The sequence below is a fragment of the Ipomoea nil genome, unplaced genomic scaffold, assembly GCF_001879475.1.
Source record: "Ipomoea nil cultivar Tokyo-kokei standard unplaced genomic scaffold, Asagao_1.1 scaffold1576, whole genome shotgun sequence".
NCBI classification, from domain to species: domain Eukaryota; kingdom Viridiplantae; phylum Streptophyta; class Magnoliopsida; order Solanales; family Convolvulaceae; genus Ipomoea; species Ipomoea nil.
The window spans coordinates 5,438,609-5,458,970 of NW_017618004.1; the positions used below are offsets into that span (position 1 = coordinate 5,438,609).

The following is a 20,362-nucleotide window of genomic DNA, read 5'->3' on the forward strand; positions in this document are numbered from 1 at the left end:
TAGAGTGCTGGCCAGTTTGATTTTTTCATACAAGAGGGGATTCGAACTCCCGACCTCTCTTAAGAGATGAGAGTGTACAGTCACTCACAAAAAAAAAAAAAAAAGCTATCTTTATGCAGGAACAAAGTAAAACAGCTACATTGACTTTGCATTTGGGGATGTAAAAGCCCCTTTTCCACTTTCACTAACAAAAGTTTTGGGTTTGCTCCTGCTTTTTAATTTTCTCTCTACCACTTGCCTTTTAAAAGGCTCAAGCACTTTGTCGCCTGAAAAAACACACCATTATCCCCATAACTGGACAATTCAAAATAATGGTAATAGTAGAAAGAGACAATGAAAAAAGAAGAAAAAAAATGCACCCTGTACCCACTGGCCTTTCAATGATCTAGAAGGCTGCTCTTTGAAACTCAATAAAACGCCTTTCATTCAAACATGTGTTCTGACTTTAGAAGATATAGCCCCTAATAGCAAAGGTATCTTTATTAACATTAAGTGCTAAAGTCAAGTTTCAACAGCTCAAAAAGTGGTATTCATAGCTACTCTAAGTGTACTCAAGACTTGCTTGAAAGAATCTAGTAGCAGAAATTTTGAGCCATTAATCAAAACTCAGCCTAGTATCAACTACAAGTAGATAAAGCCTACTACGCCTTCAGTGTCTGGTAAAAGGGTATTGTTAATGAACAGGAGAGCTGCTGGCTTTGTAGCTTTGAAGGATGAATTTTCTTGGGCTGCACCTTTTGGCCATGGCCTCAGAAAAATGCTGCCTTTTCATTTGCCCTCATTGGGCTTAGGAATTCTCTTGTATTCGTAAGTGTTTATATCAACCTTTTCTTGCAGAGCCTGAAATATGCAAGGGAAATTAGAGGACAAACTAAATAGGAGGAAAAAAAGTCAACATGTAAAATTCACAGTAAATTGGGGTATTGCTTATCTACTATGTGAACACAGACTATCATTCTACTCTAACTACTCTGCTTGAAAAAGAAATGCAAGATACCCTCCATTGCAATAGAAGCAACAACCGAACAAAAACTGGCTTCATTTGGTACTTTGCAATAACCTCTATGCACACACATATGGGTCAAAACTGTCATACCTTCAACTCATCCTCCAAACTTATCTTTTTGGGGTTATATGCATTGACAGGCCCTTCTTTCGAAAGTGCTTTTCTTGTCTCAATGATCTCCCACTCACGATCATCCTTCACTTTAGCAATATCCTTGCTGAACTACAACATTTCACAAGATTTAATCTTTAAATAAATGAAAAGTAAATAAAAGAGCATAGCAAAGAGCAACTATGTAAGAATTTTGGCACTTGAGAAAGGCAATTGTCAATGAAAAGCATAGACAATCTAAACAGTTGATCCCTTCCTTAATCTCCAAACAAGCTTTAAAATGATGGAAGAGCTACTTTCATTTTACCAAATGATGGAAGGATTCAGAAGACTTAAATATAAATTTCCTTAGCACTGCAACCTAAAAGTTCAAAGTGACTTTGGATAAATCCATCCTGGAAAGGGATGTTTCAGTTTCCAGCATAGTTTAGTGAACTATATTTAGCTAGCAACTAAACAACAAACATAATTTGACGTTTAATTAAATAAACATTTGAACCAACCTGCCTTGCAGAAGATGGCCAAGGCCAAAAGACCCAAGCACCATTAGTGAGATCATAGGAAGTCCATATCTAGTGAATGGTGATTTCCTGCCCAACCTTTTGAATGATGATGCTGAATTTTGAGATTTGTAAGTAGAGGAAGCAACATTGTCATCAACTTTTTTAGAAGGATCCATTGTTACTTGAGCCATTGTCTAACTTTGGATGTCCTACATCACAATCTGAAAGTCAGCCATTCACAGCCCTCACAAGTAGGATGGTATTTATAAACAATGTATTCTTAGTTCCACTTGTCAATCAGATCAACTCATTCATCAGAGGATTTGCAATTTGCATGCTTATATATTAAACGAACAGTGTTTTCCTATTTAGTACAACACAAGGATGCCATTTTGGCAGTAACTGACCCTCACCACACTGCACAACACCCCATTGCATGCAGGAACTATTTCCACCACAGACACTGGGTATTGGCAACTGTTCTTCTTTTACATTTTCAGTTTTCCAGAGACAGTTGCCAGGTTCAGTATCACTGGATTTGGGCAAAGCATATCTTCTTTTTTTTTTTTAAATAATAATAATAATAATAATAATAATAATAATAATAATAATAATTTCTCCATTTATTGTATCCAGACAATATTGCAAACACTAAGGTTTCTATTAAACAACTTCTTTTTCTTTTTCTTTTTTTTTGTTTGGGAAAAAAAAAAAGTAAAGATGATTCCAATTAGGGGTGTAATTGAGCTTAGCCAAGCCCCAATAATCAACGGTCAGCCTGATTCAAAAGTTGAAGTTCAAAACACAGCTCAGTTCAAACTTCAAGCTATTCAAACTCCATTGAAATTTCTTATTCAACTTTTTACACAACAAATTGTAACAACAAGCATTGTACAACCAAATAGTACAGCAAAGTTCAACAAGCACAATCAGATGAATGCAACTAATACAAATCACACCAATTCAAATAAAACAATTTTAGTAAAGAAATTAGACCATTATCATCCAGCAAACTTCATATTAATGGAGGTCAAACGTAGCAATTTGCATCCATTAAAAAAAAAATAAAAATTAAACATATGAAAATAAGAAAAATGATGATGATGAATAACCTCAACCACTCCACAAAAGTGCAACTAAAAATCAATAACTCAACACTCTTAATTTAAATCAATCCATAAACAATAGAAAATTTCATCCAAAATGAAAGGGGGATAGGTGATAGGAATAATTAATAGCGGCAAAGTTTCTCAATCCACAAGTTAACCATTTGGCCTGTGTACCAGGTTTCATGTTTTAGGAATCTCATCAAATTTCCAAAGGAATCAGAGAAGTAAGTATGTAAATGCAAAGGAAATGTGTACATCAAATCGCCTAGAGAGAGGGAGTACCTTAGATGCGAAACGGCACCGTATTACTGCTCATTGTTTCTCTGTCTGCGCTTAGCAAATGGCGGTTATCTGTTTAGATCAGAGGAGGAGAAATTTACAATTTAATAGATATTATATTTTTGTGCCCAATTTATGCTAAAATTGCGATACGTGCCCTTATCTTTTTATGATTTGTAGTATTAACAGTGCAGTGCACAAGACTTTTGGGGTGAGAATAGAGGCCCAATATAGATGCAATTGTGCAAATTGTGGGCCGGGCTGCTCTAGACTCAATCATGGCAAATTATTGTGCGGACTACAGTTTAAAATGACGTCATTGAATTTTATGACTTAAAATAATGTATTTTATGTGTTAGAAATAATATATATTATGTGTTAAAATAATAAAATTTTTTGGGTAAGAAAATATACTTTATAAGTTAGAATAATGTACGTTATGAGTTATAAAAATATATATTACAGTTGGTCGTGTGAAAATACACAAAATGATGTCATTTTTGGACTGTGGTCCACACAATAACTATTGATGGGTTACAACATGTCTATATTTTTTTTTATTTTCAAATTTCTCACTCCTTACTTGTACATTCTACACAAATAGAATTGAGGTTTTCATCACTTCTAAAGGATTCTCAGTGAGATTTGAACCTCCACATTACTGTAAAATTTGACTTTAAGGTAAGTGATCGAATCAATTGAAATAAACCTGTGGGGCTCAAAGCAGCATGTCTCTATTTCTAGAGGGGATCATATGTGAGATGATTCTAAACAAATTAGTCGAATGGTTAGCTGGATAACTTCAAAATTTCAAGTTCAACTCGATGTGTAAGTTGTTCATTGGCATATATAGATTCATAAAGGCGTTGTTTGGTAAAAAATTGGTCGCCCAATTTTGACATATTTGACCACTATTAATTGTTTAATTTATTTAAAATATCAATATAAATGTTTGGTTAATTAGCTTTTTGCAACTCCAAAAAACTTTTTCAATTAGCTTTTTGAGAAAAGAAATTATACCAAACAACTATCAACTAACAGTTAATTTATCAAACACTTTTTTACAATCAACTAATGTTATCAACTATGTATACCCTCTAATTAACACCTAACAGCCATTTTACCAAACGGGGGCAAATCATACCGCATATATTCCGATAATATTTGCCGACTTTCTGGTAAATTATAGAGATAACCATATGAACAAGTCCAGAAACACATTTGTACCATTAATTTGTCTCGTAGCTGTCAAAAGTTACAACGTTAGCCTGCTTCGCATGTTAGCAACAATAATATTTTTAGTCTATAAATAATAAGGATGTGATGCATTTGGAATTTAATGGAAGAAAATTCAATACAAGTAACCGTGAGAGGGTGAAAGCTGGAGAGAGATGACTCTGAAACTTCAAACACATTGTTTTTAAATAAATAAATTCACACATATATAATATAGAGTTAATTTTATTTTGGTCCTAAATTTATAGGTGACAATTCATTTTTAATCTGCATTTTTTAAAACTTCTATCTTTAGTCCTAGTATTATTGTTATATGTCAATTTTTGGTCTTTCATCAGTAAAATCGTTTAAATTTTGTAAAATACAAGGACATTTAGGTTTTCAATTATGATTTTTTTTTTCAAAAAAATACAAATAAAAATATAGCGGGTTAATCCACTTTGTATAAAAATGATCGAAATAATCTTTTATTTAACGATATTTTAACGATTTTGTTAACGGGAAACCAAATATGGTCATGCCATAATAATACTATGACAAAAAATGAATGTTTTGAAAAAAAAGGACTAAAAGTAGATTGTCACCTACAAGGCTATAAATCTATGGCAAAAAATGGAATTAACCCTATAATATATCTTCTTTTTTATTTTTTATTTTTCTCGTAAGCAAGGACAGTCATGTGCTGATTAAAAAAAAAAAAAAATTGTAAGTGGGGACAAAGTTCAAATAATTTTAAAAAGTCCATGACAAATTATCAAACACAATCACACAAATAATATGGTTCTAATACGTAAAATACACTATAAATTACAATGCAATATTTATGTTGAATTATAAAATCCTCAAAAGTAGATTTTAAAAATAACAATAATAATTTCCCCATAACTAAACCAAATAAATGTATTCATATCATTAATCAACCATGACACAAATAAATTTCAGAAGCAATCATGACATATAATTTAATTATAAGACTTTAATCCTTTAACCAGATCATACTGAAAACTACAGACAACAAAAAACTCATAATCACACTACAATAAATTTATTAGTACACCAATATTAACCAAATTATCTAAATCATTGCAAGAATTCAAGGTGCCTGCACGGATATTATTGAAAATGGGTACAACAAACACCCACGTAACTATAATTAAATGATGACAATTATACATTTATATAAAAAATCAATTAAGTAATACGGAGTAATTAATGTTACAATTTTTTATGTGGATACCTTAATAATTAGGCTGCAATAATGATATGATGTATAGATTAGATAAACATGGTTTAGTACACCTATACACCTTTGTTTTCTTAAAAATTAAACCATTATCATATAATCAATGACAGTGCAATTTGGCTTTTCTTCAAGCCTCATACTTGAGGGACATTATGTTTGTTGTTGTCTAAGATGTCACTATAATTTTGTCTTATCCTTTGCAACAATCTCCTACTGATATACAAAATTAAGAAAAAAAATCTAAATAATAAGAATGTTAATTGTTATAAATAAAAAAAAAATGTGATATTTTCATAAATAGTAAAAATATAACTATATATTATTCTAATTACAAAAATATTACCAACTTTTTTATTAGATCACACATTTAAGAACACCTCTTCTAATAGTACTGTTGTTAGTTTTGTCAAATCGGATTGGAACAGGTTTGCCAAGTAACTACTGAGTAAGTGAGCCTAAAAATGCTAGCATACCCTGTCACCACCAAGGCTCGTGGGCTTGGTGATGCCACTTGATAAAAATTTTAAAGATTAATTTAATTAAAAATAAATTTAAAATTTTAATGACTGGACAATAAAATGGCTTAGATAATTAAACAAATATTAATACAAAGTTTAAAAATTAAAATGGTAAAATTTAAATAGAAAATTAATTAACAACACCAACAACAACAACAACAACAACAACAACAACAACAACAATAATAATAATAATAATAATGGTAGGTTTCTAAATTTCCCGTCCGCTCCAACCTCATTAAATGGTGGGGCAAACAGATTTGACAGGCTAAACTCGTTTTGATAGCTTTAGTTATTGTATGTACACAAGTAATTTCCAACCTTATACATAATTGACATAAATCTCTTCCACGTATTTGATAGTCTTATTATATGAAATATATAATTTTTAATTAAATTGAAGTTTTAGGGTCAAAGTTTTGATGGGAACACAATTAAACTTGCTTCTTGTACTTCTTACTCCACTGCTTAAAATATAAGAGGAAAAAAAAAAACCAATGAAATCGTGTCTCTTGAATCATGGCATTGCCAAATATCAAGTTGGGAGCATCTACCAACCACAACTAAATGCTAATTATAATGCGATAGTATTTGCACTAAAATAATATTGAAAGCAACGTATTATAAATATAGCATAAACAATTAATAGCGCCCATTATAATACAAAATGGGATAGGAGAGAATATTATTATTCTTCCAAGTAAACAGATTATACGTGCACCTTGTAAATATGGTATTCAATGGAAGAGAGTAGGTTATTAAGGAATGAGTGTAAAATAATTTGGTTAGAATCAAGATATATCATGTGTGATTTGATATTTAATAATTATATAATAGTTATGTACAAGTAGCGAGTATGTATGTATTTTTGAAACTGGAAAGAAGAGTAGAAGACCTCACAATTAACAATAGATTTGTTGTTCGCATGTGACAATGATATATTGGAAATTTTTAAAAGAATGTTGAAAATTAATACAGAAAATAGATGCTCATTAACACGTTTTTCGTTTTAATTGGTTTTTTATGACAAAAGAGAAAAATGTGAAAGAATAAAGCAGCAAATTTCACAGACCATTCAAAGGATTGAAATAACCTTTAATGAAATTCAATTGTTTTGTTTCTTTGCCAATACGAAACATGTTTAATGCTTTTATTACTAAAAAATTGTTCCTAGCAAACACATCCCATTTTATCACTTTTTCAAAAATTTTATTGGTTCCAAACAACGTCTTATTGTTGTTGTTTGGTTAGTGAAATTTAGTTGTAAATTCAAATGGTTTTTGTTTTTGGGGAGATCGAGAGATGGGATTAAATATATCTTTATGTGTTTGTGCGCAAGTGTATAACGTACGTGTCTATTTGTTATGCGCGCTAATAATTACTTTAATGCTTGTCACATAAATTTACTAGTTACTGCACTTGTCACATAAATAATGAGTGATTTTTTTGACTGACAAGAAAAAATCACCATCATTGTATGAGGGTATATATTAATATACCAGATAAACATTGCATTCTAATTCTGATTAGCAAATGATTACAATGAAGTAAATTAATTTAGATTCAATTTAAGTTACTCATAAAGTCATAACTGACCAATTCAAACCTATAAGATTAATAAACCACTCTTGATCATTGTGTTTACGTGTTAATTCCATTAGAAGTTTATTGTCTTTGGTAGAAATTTCAAATTTAGTCTCAAACTATTATTTTTGTCATTTAACATCTATACTATTATTTTTGAACACTTTTAGTCATTCTCATGACTTTTACTATTTTTAGTAAGATCATTTTTTATCTTTTTATATTTATCTTTTTGTTATTTGTTCGATTTCAACCGGTTTAATTGGGTTATAACTTTAGGTAACATCTGATTTTTAGTAATCATATTTTTCAACTGACTTTTAGTAAAGTCTTAAACCAATTAAACCGGTTGAAACCAGAAAAATAACATAAGAAAAATATGAAGAGACAAAAATGACCTTACTAAAAATAGGAGAAGTCATGAAAATGATTAAAATTGTTTAGAAAATAATGGTTTGTGATATTAAAGAGCAAAAAAAATAGTCTGAGATTAAATTTGAAATTGTCACCAAAGACAAAGGACCTCTGGTAGAATTAACTATTGTGTTTACCAAGTCAACAGTTTAACCTACTTGATTGAAGTTGTCCCAAAATGAGTATTTTTATAGGCTCGTCTAACATAAATGTATTCATACCGGTCCAAAATGCCCTTTTGAAAATCAAAATTTCAGTGGCAGCATCTGGTCGGCAACGATTGCCCGTGTCTTAGTTTCTGTCTCCTCCTAACACACAAACTCCTCTGCTCTATATATTAATGTCTAAAGTTGATCTGTTCGATTTTCTCTTCTCTAGATGTCTTGAAGGTAAGTAACTCCATTTCTCACCGTCCCCATCTTTCTCGCCTTTTATTTTTCTCTTTTACTCATCATGTTCCTGTTTGGTTTCAGTAGCTTAGTTGTAAATCCAAATAGTTTATGTATATATGCATAAATGTTTGTGTTTGTGGTGTTGTTGCTTTAATGCGTATGATATGATTATACTTGCAGAGATTTTGAGTCAGTGTTAAAGGATATTATTGAGGAAAGATTGATGTTGTGGTAAAAAAATTGGGGGAAAATGATTAATGCCATGAATACAGTGGACAATTTCATGAATGAAACTGAGAAAACGGAGAAATTAGTGGACTCCCAGTTATGGCATGCCTGTGCAGGTAGGATGGTTCAAATGCCAGAGGTGAACTCTAAAGTGTTTTACTTTCCTCAGGGCCATGCTGAGCATTTCAAGAGGAGTGTAGATTTTGCCATATGTGGAAGGATTCCACCCCTGATTCTCTCTAGGGTTTCAGCTGTGAGATATTTGGCTGATTCTGAGACTGATGAGGTTTATGCGAAAATTGGTTTAGTTCCGTTGGGAGGGAGTGGGGAACATGATGTTTATGATGATGGTGGTGGATTTTTGGGGGTTGTTAAGTATAAGGGTGAAGAGAAACCGAATTCGTTTGCTAAAACGTTGACGCAGTCGGATGCTAATAATGGAGGAGGTTTCTCGGTGCCAAGGTATTGCGCCGAGACCATTTTTCCACTGCTGGATTTCTCGGATGATCCTCCGGTGCAGACCATCTTTGTTAAGGATGTTCATGGTGAGACTTGGCAGTTTAGGCATATTTATAGGGGGACGCCGAGGCGTCATCTTTTGACAACTGGGTGGAGTAATTTTGTGAACCGGAAGAAGCTCATTGCTGGGGATTCAATTGTGTTCATGAGAAAAGAAAACGGGGATATTCATGTTGGGATTCGGAGGGCTAGGAGGAGGATTGGTAGAGGACCCGAGGCTTTTTCTAGGTGGCATACTGGAACTGGAAGTTATGTCACGTCATTGAACCGGGCCTTTTCTGGAAACTTTAGTGAGGGTGATGAAAAGTTTGTACAAAATGATAGAACTGAAAACTGTGGTGTGGGCACGAGAGGAAGGAGTGATGTCCTAATTGAATCTGTCACTGAAGCCGCACTTCTTGCTGCTACTGGCCAGCCATTTGAGGTTCTTTACTATCCCCTTGCAAGCACTCCAGAATTTGTTGTTAGTGCCTCTACGGTGAGGGATGCAATGAGAATCAAGTGGTGTCCGGGTATGAGGGTTAAGATGCCATCTGAGACAGAAGACTCATCTCGAATTAGCTGGTTCATGGGAACAGTATCTTCTGTTGAGGCCGAAGATCCAATCAAATGGCCTGATTCTCCCTGGCACCTTCTTCAGGTTAAACACATCCTTGTTTCATCTCCCTCCTGCTTATGCCAATATAAAACGTACACAATCCATCCCTTCTCTTATAGGGAGTTTGCTTTAAAATTTGCCTTGAATTTATTGAACATAAACTCTCGTTAAAATATGCTATTCCAAATTAGTATTTATATGACTGTTAAAATATGCTAACATTTTGCAAATCAAAAGGCTACCCATTATGCAAGGCCCCTATTTCATTTACATTACTGTTTTCTGTAGTGCCATTTGAATCTGCTGGTGTAATTTAAAGTCCATTTGCATCTTGGGATAGTCCTCTACCAAAAACACCAATATCTCCTTGCAGATTTGGTCCACCACATTATTTCTAATTTAGAATCTTTGGAATATGCCTGCACGGGCTGCTCAGTTGGTTCTCAGGTGGTAGATTGTGGGCAAGGAATATGATCGAGACCTCCCCGATCTACTCGGGGTGTGAACCAGCGAGGATTTGGGGGACGGCCAAAGCCCGGGCCTTTGATACGCCCGCGCTCGGCCTTGGTCACACGATGGTTTCCTGTATTGCATACCTCGCATGGCATTGACGGCTTAACGTATTCGCATTTCGTTGCGCGCTCATCCTCGCAACATGCGTGGATTGGGCGTGGGACGGACGCAAAGGCATCACTAGCGTTCCACGGTCGTCGCAAACTAATACGGCCTTGGTGCACGATCGATTGCCCGAGCTCTCGGATTCGGTCCACCTTGAGGGCACGGGGCATCGAGCTCCAATCTGTCCCTTTTGACGCATTTCGTACGACTTAAACGGTCGCCTCGAGCGGACGAGTGTTCTCGTATTCTCTTGCTCCTAGGAGCAGGTGACGGGGGCATATCGTGCGCCTCGTGCGACAGCGAAGTCGTTGAGGAATGCTACTGACAGCCGCAGTGTGAGAGCTTGTGGGTGTCCTCCAACCTAAGAGGCCTCTGAGTTACCGTGATTTACCTCTCCAGTCTCCACTATCATGTTGGGCTAGGGTGTGGGGGGCCCTTGGGGCGAGGGAATTTTGCCTTTTTATGGGCAAATTCTCTAGCTACCAAAAATGTAGACATGAATACTTCAGTTATATGTTATTAATTGGAGTCAGAATTTTAGTTGTGTTTGTTTATTCTGATTCCCCCTCCCTCTCTCCTCTTCCTTGTTCATGACCAGGTGGCATGGGACGAGCCAGATTTGCTTCAGAACATCAAGCGAGTTAGCCCATGGTTGGTTGAATTGGCTACTGATGTGTGCCCCGTTCTTCAACCTCATTTATCACCTCCAAGAAAGAAGTTCCGGCTTCCCCAACCTCTACCCCTAGTCAGGCAACTTCCAGCACCGTCACTTTTATGCAACCCCGTAATTCCTAGCAGCCTCTTGTCTTGTGTATCAGACAATATTCCTACAGGTATTCAGGGAGCCAGGCATGCTCAATGTGGATTATCTTCAAAAGATCTCCACTTCAACAAAATGAACAGTGAGCTCTTCCCATTTGGATTCAGAGAGGCCGAGAGCACTATCCTACCTAAAACACTTACAGGTAATGTAATGGATAGTTCAGAAAACGAAGAGAATTTCTCTTGCCTCTTGACAATGGGAAATAACAGTCCAAATTTGGAGAAAAATAACGAAGAGAAAATTCCCGCATTTATGTTGTTCGGGAAACCAATTTTCGCGGAGCAGCAGATGCCCAATAGCTGCTCTGGAGAAACAATTGGCAAAAGTTTATCGAATTCCAACCAAGAGAAGACAAGAAATCTCTTAGATAGTCCAGGATCAGCAGTTCTTCAAAACGGCCCACTAGATAACTCTTCAGATGGAGTGTTTCCATTTTACAAAACTCAGAAATCTGAACCTGGATTTGGCACTGGACATTGCGAGGTGTTCATTGCATCAGAGGACGTTGAGCAGACACTCGAATCTTCCTTTTCTTCGTTCAATGAACTGTACAAAAAGCTGGTCGACGTGATTGGCATAGAAAAAACAGAGAAGTTTAACAGTGCACTTTATCAGGATGCTACTGGTGCCGTTAAGCACACCAGAGACGAACCATTCAGGCAAATTTCGAGTTTCATCTTACTTTGACTTTCCTAATATGTTCAAAACAGAACTGTGATGATCTCAATATCTAATATCTTGTTTTACCATGCAGTGAGTTCATGAAGAGAATTTGAAGGCTTTACTGTTCTTATGGATTCGAGCAGCGATAACATAGGGAGCTAGATAGAGATCTGCTGATCTTTGCCAAATGTACAGTGATTCGTAGTTGCAACTTCTTTCCATATCGGTATTCCTGTTTGCAACTTGCAAGGATTATGAATACTGGTTTATTTCACCCAATTAATGCAAATTTGTGGATTGCATCTTCTCAGTAGTTGTTTGACTTGATCTGTTTGTCACAACCAACATATCTATCACACTCTTATGTCAATTTCTTGATCATATTCTACTCCCTATTGTTTGCTTTGCATTGTGAAATCATATATGCTCCCCTCCTAGTTAATGTTTGCATATGCAGTGTTAAATTTTTATGTTATATCAATCGACATTTAGACATACAATTTACATGCAGTAAAAAAGTTCAAATATAGAGATGTGAAAGTACAATTTTTACATATAGCAAAATGTTAATTTCTTATCAATTGTGGATTTGTGGGCCACTTATGATTTATGAATTTGGGAAGAATCCTCCTCACATTTAATCGCAAATTATGCTGTGCAACCGAATGCACCATGCGCATGGTGCATTCGGTCCAAAACGACGTCGTTTTAGTTAAAAAAAATGTGCGTCCCACTTAAAGAAGAAATCAGGTTTGATTCCCGGCAATAGCATTTTTATATATCCATAAATTCATAACTATATATTCATAAATTCAAAACTATATATCCACAAATTCATAACTATATATCCACAGTGAATGAATGAAGTAAAAATCCACAACTATATATCCATAGTGAATGAATGAAGTAAAAATCCACAACTATATATCCATAGTGAATGAATGAAGTAAAAATCCACAATGATTGAACTAAATATCCACAATGAATGAACTATATATCCAGAAATTCATAACTATATATCCACAGTGAATGAATGAAGTAAATATCTACAATGAATGAACTAAATATCCACAATAAATGAACTAAATATCCATAAATTCATAACTATATATCCAGAAATTCATAACTATATATCCACAATAATGCTATTGCCGAGAATCGAACCTGAATTTTTTTTTAAAAGTGGGACGCGCGCTTTTAGTCAAAACGACGTCGTTTTGCATCGTATGCACCATGTGCATGGTGCATTCGGTATCTTGACAATTATTGTAACACTCTCTAATCAAATATTTGAATTAATTGGGAAATCATAATGTTAGTGAAAGTTTTGGGCAAATTATACCATGGATTAGAATTCACTTTGCATTGTGGATCTTGTCCAAAATAACATTCAGATTATTACATGCATTTAACATATTATATACATTTAATTAACAAATTATATACTTGTAAATAAATTAAAGGTACATAATATATTAATTGTAATAAGTACATAATTTATTAACTGAAAGTATAATACCTTTATTAATTGCTCTTACATAATATGTTTTTTTTTTTAAAAAAAAAAAACAAATATATTAAGAGTTGGAAAAGTCAGATATACAAGCCGGTGCGAAAGAAACCCACAATCCTAGCCTAAGATATGCGAAGAATCAGCTGTCACTTTATTTTATTCGCTGACCTCTTGACATGACGAATAGATATGTTTCAATAATACTAGCAATCATATGACATTGCTTAACCATCTCTATTGGACATTGGTGCATTTTTTTAGGGTTTTGGAGGCCTGCAAGTTAAGGTTTTTTATGAAACCCATTATTGAAAGAAAAAAAAAAAAAAGAGTAGAAAATGTTGCTAGGCGCTTTTTCCTACACCTCATTTCTACACGACATCTCAAAAACTTAAAAAAAAAAAAAAATCAAGTGATAGCTTGGTCTAACTTAGGTACAGAATGTATTAATTGTAATATTTACATAAATTTTTTGTAAAATTATTTTGGACCAGAGTTTATAATGTAAGATAATGTTGCATGGTATCATTTTTTGAAAGTTTTGTTATGGAGTATTAAATAAAATAAAATATTTTTCATAATGATAAAACTTTCTGGGAAACTGAGACAGGAGATCGAAGCAAAAGTCTTGCATGAGCATTCAGATGAATCATACAGAACCAGACAGTGGAGAAGCAAAAGTCTTGTTCTTGCATGGGCAGACACTGGACAGTAGTGTCTCAACCTCATTGTCATCAATCAATCTGTTGTTATATATGCACCAAATTTAGCATCCTTCTCCAATTTTGCTACAGCAGAAACTTCGATCTTTGACGGCTGTGTTGGGGGAGCCTTCGTCTTTGGCGATGGTTTTAGCCAGACGTAACAGAAGATCCCTCAATCCAACAGATTTTCTTTTGGAATCGCTATCCTTCTTCTTCGCCCTTCCCCTGGTAACATCTTTTCCTTTGACTTTAGTTGCCCTGTCAGCGGTGGTCTTTACCAAATTCTCTTCTGAGAGAGCTCCATGTTCATCAATGCTCATGACCTCATTTTGCACGCCATCTGTTTGCTGTAATGCCAACACTAATTCAAGTTTTGTTAGCACATCAGCCATATCTGGTCGTTCATGTGGCTGTCTTTCCAGACATCTTTCTGCAATTTCTGCGAACACCTTCAAACAAGTTTGAGAGATTTGCCCCGCCAGACTGCAGTCAACAATATCATTAACTTCTCCTTTTCTCATGGAGTCTATGGCCCAAGTGGCTAGATTGTGGTGCCTCTCAACAAGCCTCCTATCCAGTGCTGGCCTTCCGGTGAGCACTTCAAGCAGCACGACTCCAAAACCATACACGTCTGATTTCGTTGTCAATCTGTGAGTTAAGAAGTATTCAGGATCCAAGTAGCCATATGTTCCTTTGACATCAGTACTAACATGAGTAAACGACTCGTTTCCGTTTCCAGGCCCCATTTTGGACAAACCGAAGTCTGAAACCTTTGCCACCCAGCTCTCATCCAACAGAATGTTTGAGCTTTTTACATCACGATGTATGACCTTATGCTGGGACTGGGACTGGGAGGTGTGAAGGTAATGCAATCCCCGTGCAGCGCCTATTAGAATCTTGAGTCGTCGTTCCCAAGAGAGAGGATGGTTACCATTCCCCAATCTATCAAATTTGTGGAGATGATTTGCCAGAGTTCCTCGAGGCATGTACTCATAAACCAACACCCTCTCCTTACCTTCATTGCAGAAGCCAATTAGGGAGACAAGGTGTTCATTTCTGAGCTTTGATAGCATTTTTATCTCTGTCCAGAACTCCTTCTCTCCCTGCCTAGACTCTTCCTTCAAACGTTTTATTGCTACAGAAGTTGCTCCGCCATCAATATTGCCCCTGTATACTTTACCATATCCACCACTTCCAATCAGGAACTCTGGACTAAAATTGTTGGTGGATAGTTGGATCTCCTCAAACGAGAATTCACGACAAGCTTGGTCTGTGGAACATGATCTTGTGTTTCTCAGGGTGGAGTTAGTTTCAGAGAAACACCTTAGGTAATAGATGGCAATGTTCAATAAAGTGATTGCTAGTGTGAATGCAGTAGCAATTGCACTTTTTCTATCAAAAGAGATTTGCCTTTGGCGACGAGGCATCTCTGACACTGAAATTTGTGTGCTGTGGGGGGCAGGATTCATTCCAGCAAGACAGTTGTCAGGATTACTTAGCTTGAATATTTCTAAGCCATTCAGAATGCCTTCAGTTCTTTTACTGCTCAACTCAGAGTTGGGCTGCAAACTTATAACTAGGTTTCCAGTACTTTTCATTTTATCTCCTTCCATCATGGCAATGTAGTCTCTGTACACTGCAATCCCACTTGCACCGCTCCATTTGATCACGTCGGCATTATACTCAGCTATCTGATTATTTATAAGTATACTGAATTTCCTTTCACCTCTTGCTGATATTCCAGGTTCAAATTCACAGAAATGGAGCCTGACTAGGTACCTGAATCCTAAATTTACTGGAATTATCCATGTGAGATTATGAACAATAAGCTGCTGCTTGCCTGGATGCACTGATCTGGCTGTTTGGTAAACTTTGGGAGGTGCAACATGTGTCAGCATGTCTGCATACTCGATTGTAATGGCGGAATCAATTGAAGCAGCACCAACTCCATTAAACAGGTAGCTTTTGTCATCTTTCCAGCCACGAAACATGCTAACATCTTCAATAGATGGAATTGACTGTCCCCCGACGTTTAATCTCTGAATCATCTGCATTGCTGTAGTAGTATCAATGTAGAATCTGTGCTTTTGGTCAACAACATGGGCACCCAGGTCTCCCTCTGGGGTGAAGTAAAGGCCAGTAGGCATGGAGACAATCTCGATGCCATTGACAAAAGCATAAACATCTTCTGAGGCCTTTGCTTCTTGAGATGGGATGAATGTTATAGTCAACGCTTGGCTTTCTTGTACATTTACACAGTATTCCTTGATGACAAATTTGGCACCTAGAGAATCAGCAGTGAGGGAAGGGCTGAAATTGGTGAGAAGAGTATATGGACCAGCTTTGACAGTAAAAAGGTCTATGGACTTCTTGTAGCCATTGTATGGCGCTGGGTTGAAGTGCAGGCGTATAAATTTCTGGCCGGGCTTGACTGAGAACCGGTAGCTGAACTCATGGCGAGAGGTCCGAGCTGTCTGATATGGAACCGGAGAGGCTTTTTGCTGGGCTCTAGATGCCCAGGATTTTCCAGTCAAGTGCAGCGATGAAGTAGAGGAGATGGTGTTGTTCCCAACCCAGACGCGTCCATGGAGCGCAGTTGGAGTGCCGGAAGAGCCACACGAAATGGCTATGTTCTCAATGCTAGAAGAAGTGGCAAAGATGATCAGACCATGGAATAAGGTAGAGAATGTAAGAACAAAAAGCAGAGGATGATGCATAGTGTTGCTAACAAGTCTTAGTTCTACACTGATGGAAAATGGCGGAACAGAAGCAAGCTAAGGGACTTTCAAAGAAATTCCAATTTACCCAGCAACCATGGTCAAGTACTCAAGTTGGTGAGATGGTTGGATTGAAGTCAAGGAACTAAACGACCGGCATTTACAGTGATGTGGATACAACGGAATGGAACAAAACTAAAACAGAAGTTACAAGACACAATTTTTCATACAAAATGGACTTGGTGGCCTGGTGGCCCTCTACTGTTTTGTTTTGTTTTTTTTTTTTTTTTTTTTTTTTTTTTTTTTTTTTTTTTTAAGATGTCAATCTTAGCTCAAAATTGATGAGTATACTTGATAAGATAATAAAAAAAAATTCAGGTTGAAATATTTTAGCTCAATAAAAAATCAATTTAAAAGTTTGGTGACTCGAACACGACGAACAGACTAGTCCGAGCCACTATTTTTTGTTACATAAGTGATATGAAATAAAATATACATAGAATTTATATTGAGGTTCATCTTTTTTATTGTTTATAAAATTTTAATAAATTTATTACAAAATAAAATATTTTTATGAAAATAAATAATGAAAATATAAAAACAAATTACTATATGATGGTTTTATCGGGATCGGATTCACCATAAATCGGGTATAGAGATACAGAATAGGGATAGGAAAATAGTAGCTTCATTATCCGGGGCGCTAAGCCCAAAATAGTACGTACAAAGTCCAATGTACAGGCCCATAATTGTGGCTCAAATACAAAGATCACAGCCTAAGGAATGAACTAGAGTTAGCTAGGGCCGAGCCGCTAGCGAGAGGTGGCCGCATGTCAAGCTCGTATTGGTAAGGGCTTGAGCCCAAACCTCCTTAGAGCGCAAATTATGTTGTGCAACCGAATGCACCATGCGCATGGTGCATACGATGCAAAACGACGTCGTTTTGGTTAAAAAACGCGCATCCCACTTAAAAAAAAAATCAGGTTCGATTCCCGGCAATAGCATTTTTATATATCCATAAATTCATAACTATATATCCACAAATTCATAACTATATATCCACAGTGAATGAATGAAGTAAAAATCCACAATTAATGAACTAAATATCCACAATGATTAAACTAAATATCCACAATGAATGAACTAAATATCCATAAATTCATAACTATATATCCATAAATTCATAACTATATATCCACAGTGAATGAATGAACTAAATATCCACAATGAATGAACTAAATATCCATAAATTCATAACAATATATCCAGAAATTCATAACTATATATCCACAATAATGCTATTGCCGAGAATCGAACCTGATTTTTTTTTTTTTTAAAGTGGGACGCGCGTTTTTAGTCAAAACGACGTCGCTTTGCATCGTATGCGGATGCACCATGCGCATGGTGCATTCGGTTGCACAGCATAACTATTGTCCTTAGAGTGGGACTAAGAGTGTCTCTGTTAATACATGGATTGCAATTACAATAGTTATGCCTTGGATTCGGTCCACCTTGCAAGGTGAAATCAGATTAAAATACATAATTTATATACCGAATATTCACAATTCAAATTGTGAACATTTAGTATGTAAATTGTGAACATTCAGTACGTAAATTGCGAACATGCAGTATGTAAATTGTAAACATTCAGTATATAATAATTGTGAACATTCAATATATAAATAGTAAAAACTCAATATATAAATTGTGTATTTTTTATTTATTGGACCCGAGTCCACCTTACAAGGTGGACCCGGGCCCACAACATAATTTGCTATGTCGCTCATGGAGTGACCCTTGGCTTATGATAGTTTTGAGCTTGAAACGGTTTAAGATTTTTAATTATTTATAAAATTTGAGACTTCCTAATATTATAAAAATTGAATTATAAATAACTTAAAATAAATATCATTAATCGAACTCGACATAAAAATTGGCAAATTTATTATTGTCTTTGATGTGTTGTTGTCTTAATGCGTGTGATATGATTATATTTGTAAAGGATATTATTGAGAAAATATTTATGTTGTGGTAAAAAAATGAGGGAAAATTATTAATGCCATAATCCAGGACAATTCCATGAATGAAACTGAGAAATTATTGGCCCTCCAGTTGTGCAAGTGGGATGGTTGAAATGCCAGAGGTGACTAAACTAGTCGTATTTTGCTTTCCCAGGGCCATGCTGAGCATATTTTACTTTCCCAGGGCCATGCTGAGCATTTCAAGAAGAGTGTAGATTTTGCCATGTGTTTAGTATCATTATTTTAAGTGTTAGTTCAGATAATTTGAATCACACCCATCCTAATCTTGAAAGGTTATAAAACTCTCTAATCAAATATCAACCTAATCTGTTTGAAGGGTTGGTGACCCTAGTGGTTGCTATACAGTGAAAATTGACTATAGGAACATTCTTGGGGAGGTAATTAACAATTTGGAAGGTTTTTATGAATGGACAAAACTTTGGAAGCTAAAAGCCTCCAAATGGAGGACCTTTCTCTAGAGAGTTATAAGAGACATCCTCCTTACAACCCCTAATTTATTAGCAAAAAAGGTGGAAGTTAGCCTCACATGTCCAATGTGTGCTACTCATCATGAAGATGTGATGCACTTCAATTCCTCTTTTGTTGTGACTATTCTCGACAAGTTTGACATGTTTTCTAGCTCCCTCTTCCTTGTGTTAGTGGCACTTCCTCTTTCATCTTATAAGGTAAACTCTGAATCCTGAGCTTATAATAATTTTGAGTTTCGAACCATCTAAGATTTTTAATTGTTTTTAAAAATGGAGACTTTCTAATGTTATTATTAAAAAAAAATTGATAACTTCCGTATGCACCATGCATACGGATGCAAAAACGACGTAGTTTTAATAAAACGCGCGTCTCCCCTAAAAAAAAAAAATCAGGTTCGATTCCCAGCAACAACATATGAACTAAAATTTCATAATCGATGAACTATAATTCCATAATCGATGAACTATAATTCCATAATAGATGAACTATAATTTCATAATCTAATCTATGAACTAAAAATTCCAGAATGAATGAACTAAAATTCCATAATCTATAAACTAAAATTTCAGAATCGATGAACTACAATTCCATAATCGATGAACTATAATTTCATAATCAATGAACTATAATTCCATAATCTATGAACTAAAATTTCAGAATGAATGAACAATATAATGTTGTTGCTGGGAATCGAACCTGAATTTTTTTTAAAGGGGAGACGCGCGTTTTTTAATAAAACGACGTCGTTTTGGCATCCGTATGCACCATGCATGGTGCATACGGATGCACAACATAACGATTGGAATTTTTTTATTTAAATAAATGCCGGCAAATTATATTATGCACCGCGGGTCTTTTTTTAAATGAAAATTAACAGTGTTTATTTCCGCCGTTTCGCACCCTTTTGCAAAAAGTAACTATGTTATTCAGTGTCGTTTTGTATGAACTGCAGTTTCAGTTGAACACAACTACAGTTTCATTTCGATATAACTATAGTTTCATTCGATATGTGGTCTAATGGTACCCGGGTTGGACTTTCATTTGGAAGATTATGAGTTCGAGCCTTAGTAGAGGTGT

General features: G+C 35.4%; 3 protein-coding genes across 3 annotated transcripts; 1 reads left to right on the top strand and 2 right to left on the bottom strand.

Annotated features, from left to right (window-relative positions):
* Window positions 1-399: 399 nt before the first annotated feature.
* On the bottom strand, window positions 400-3,102 carry LOC109190555 (cytochrome c oxidase assembly protein COX16 homolog, mitochondrial-like). The gene is made up of 4 exons (XM_019341058.1): window positions 3,012-3,102; window positions 1,621-1,829; window positions 1,097-1,223; window positions 400-840 (listed from the first exon to the last, which is right to left on the bottom strand). The coding sequence occupies exons 2-4, from the start codon at window positions 1,809-1,811 to the stop codon at window positions 769-771; spliced, it is 390 nt and encodes a 129-aa protein (XP_019196603.1). The 5' UTR covers window positions 1,812-1,829; window positions 3,012-3,102; the 3' UTR covers window positions 400-768.
* A 5,183-nt stretch (window positions 3,103-8,285) lies between these two features.
* LOC109190554 (auxin response factor 18-like) lies at window positions 8,286-12,157 on the top strand. The gene is made up of 4 exons (XM_019341057.1): window positions 8,286-8,392; window positions 8,576-9,782; window positions 10,957-11,840; window positions 11,936-12,157. The coding sequence occupies exons 2-4, from the start codon at window positions 8,646-8,648 to the stop codon at window positions 11,955-11,957; spliced, it is 2,043 nt and encodes a 680-aa protein (XP_019196602.1). The 5' UTR covers window positions 8,286-8,392; window positions 8,576-8,645; the 3' UTR covers window positions 11,958-12,157.
* Window positions 12,158-14,120: 1,963 nt separating this feature from the next.
* On the bottom strand, window positions 14,121-16,775 carry LOC109190364 (receptor-like protein kinase FERONIA). The gene has a single exon (XM_019340829.1). It carries the CDS (start codon window positions 16,773-16,775, stop codon window positions 14,121-14,123), a length of 2,655 nt encoding a protein of 884 aa, XP_019196374.1.
* Window positions 16,776-20,362: the final 3,587 nt, after the last annotated feature.

What these genes read in the sequence shown, in the direction of transcription:
- LOC109190364 (XM_019340829.1), bottom strand. Translation starts at nt 16,775, where the DNA reads ATGCATCATCCTCTGCTTTTTGTTCTTACATTCTCTACCTTATTCCAT.
- LOC109190555 (XM_019341058.1), bottom strand. Translation starts at nt 1,811, where the DNA reads ATGGCTCAAGTAACAATGGATCCTTCTAAAAAAGTTGATGACAATGTT. An exon ending in GGCCATCTTCTGCAAGGCAG is followed by an intron (nt 1,224 to 1,620) that starts GTTGGTTCAAAT and finishes GTTGTAGTTCAG; the next exon opens with CAAGGATATTGCTAAAGTGA. An exon ending in GTTTGGAGGATGAGTTGAAG is followed by an intron (nt 841 to 1,096) that starts GTATGACAGTTT and finishes TGCATATTTCAG; the next exon opens with GCTCTGCAAGAAAAGGTTGA.
- LOC109190554 (XM_019341057.1), top strand. Translation starts at nt 8,646, where the DNA reads ATGATTAATGCCATGAATACAGTGGACAATTTCATGAATGAAACTGAG. An exon ending in CTCCCTGGCACCTTCTTCAG is followed by an intron (nt 9,783 to 10,956) that starts GTTAAACACATC and finishes GTTCATGACCAG; the next exon opens with GTGGCATGGGACGAGCCAGA. An exon ending in ACCAGAGACGAACCATTCAG is followed by an intron (nt 11,841 to 11,935) that starts GCAAATTTCGAG and finishes TTTACCATGCAG; the next exon opens with TGAGTTCATGAAGAGAATTT.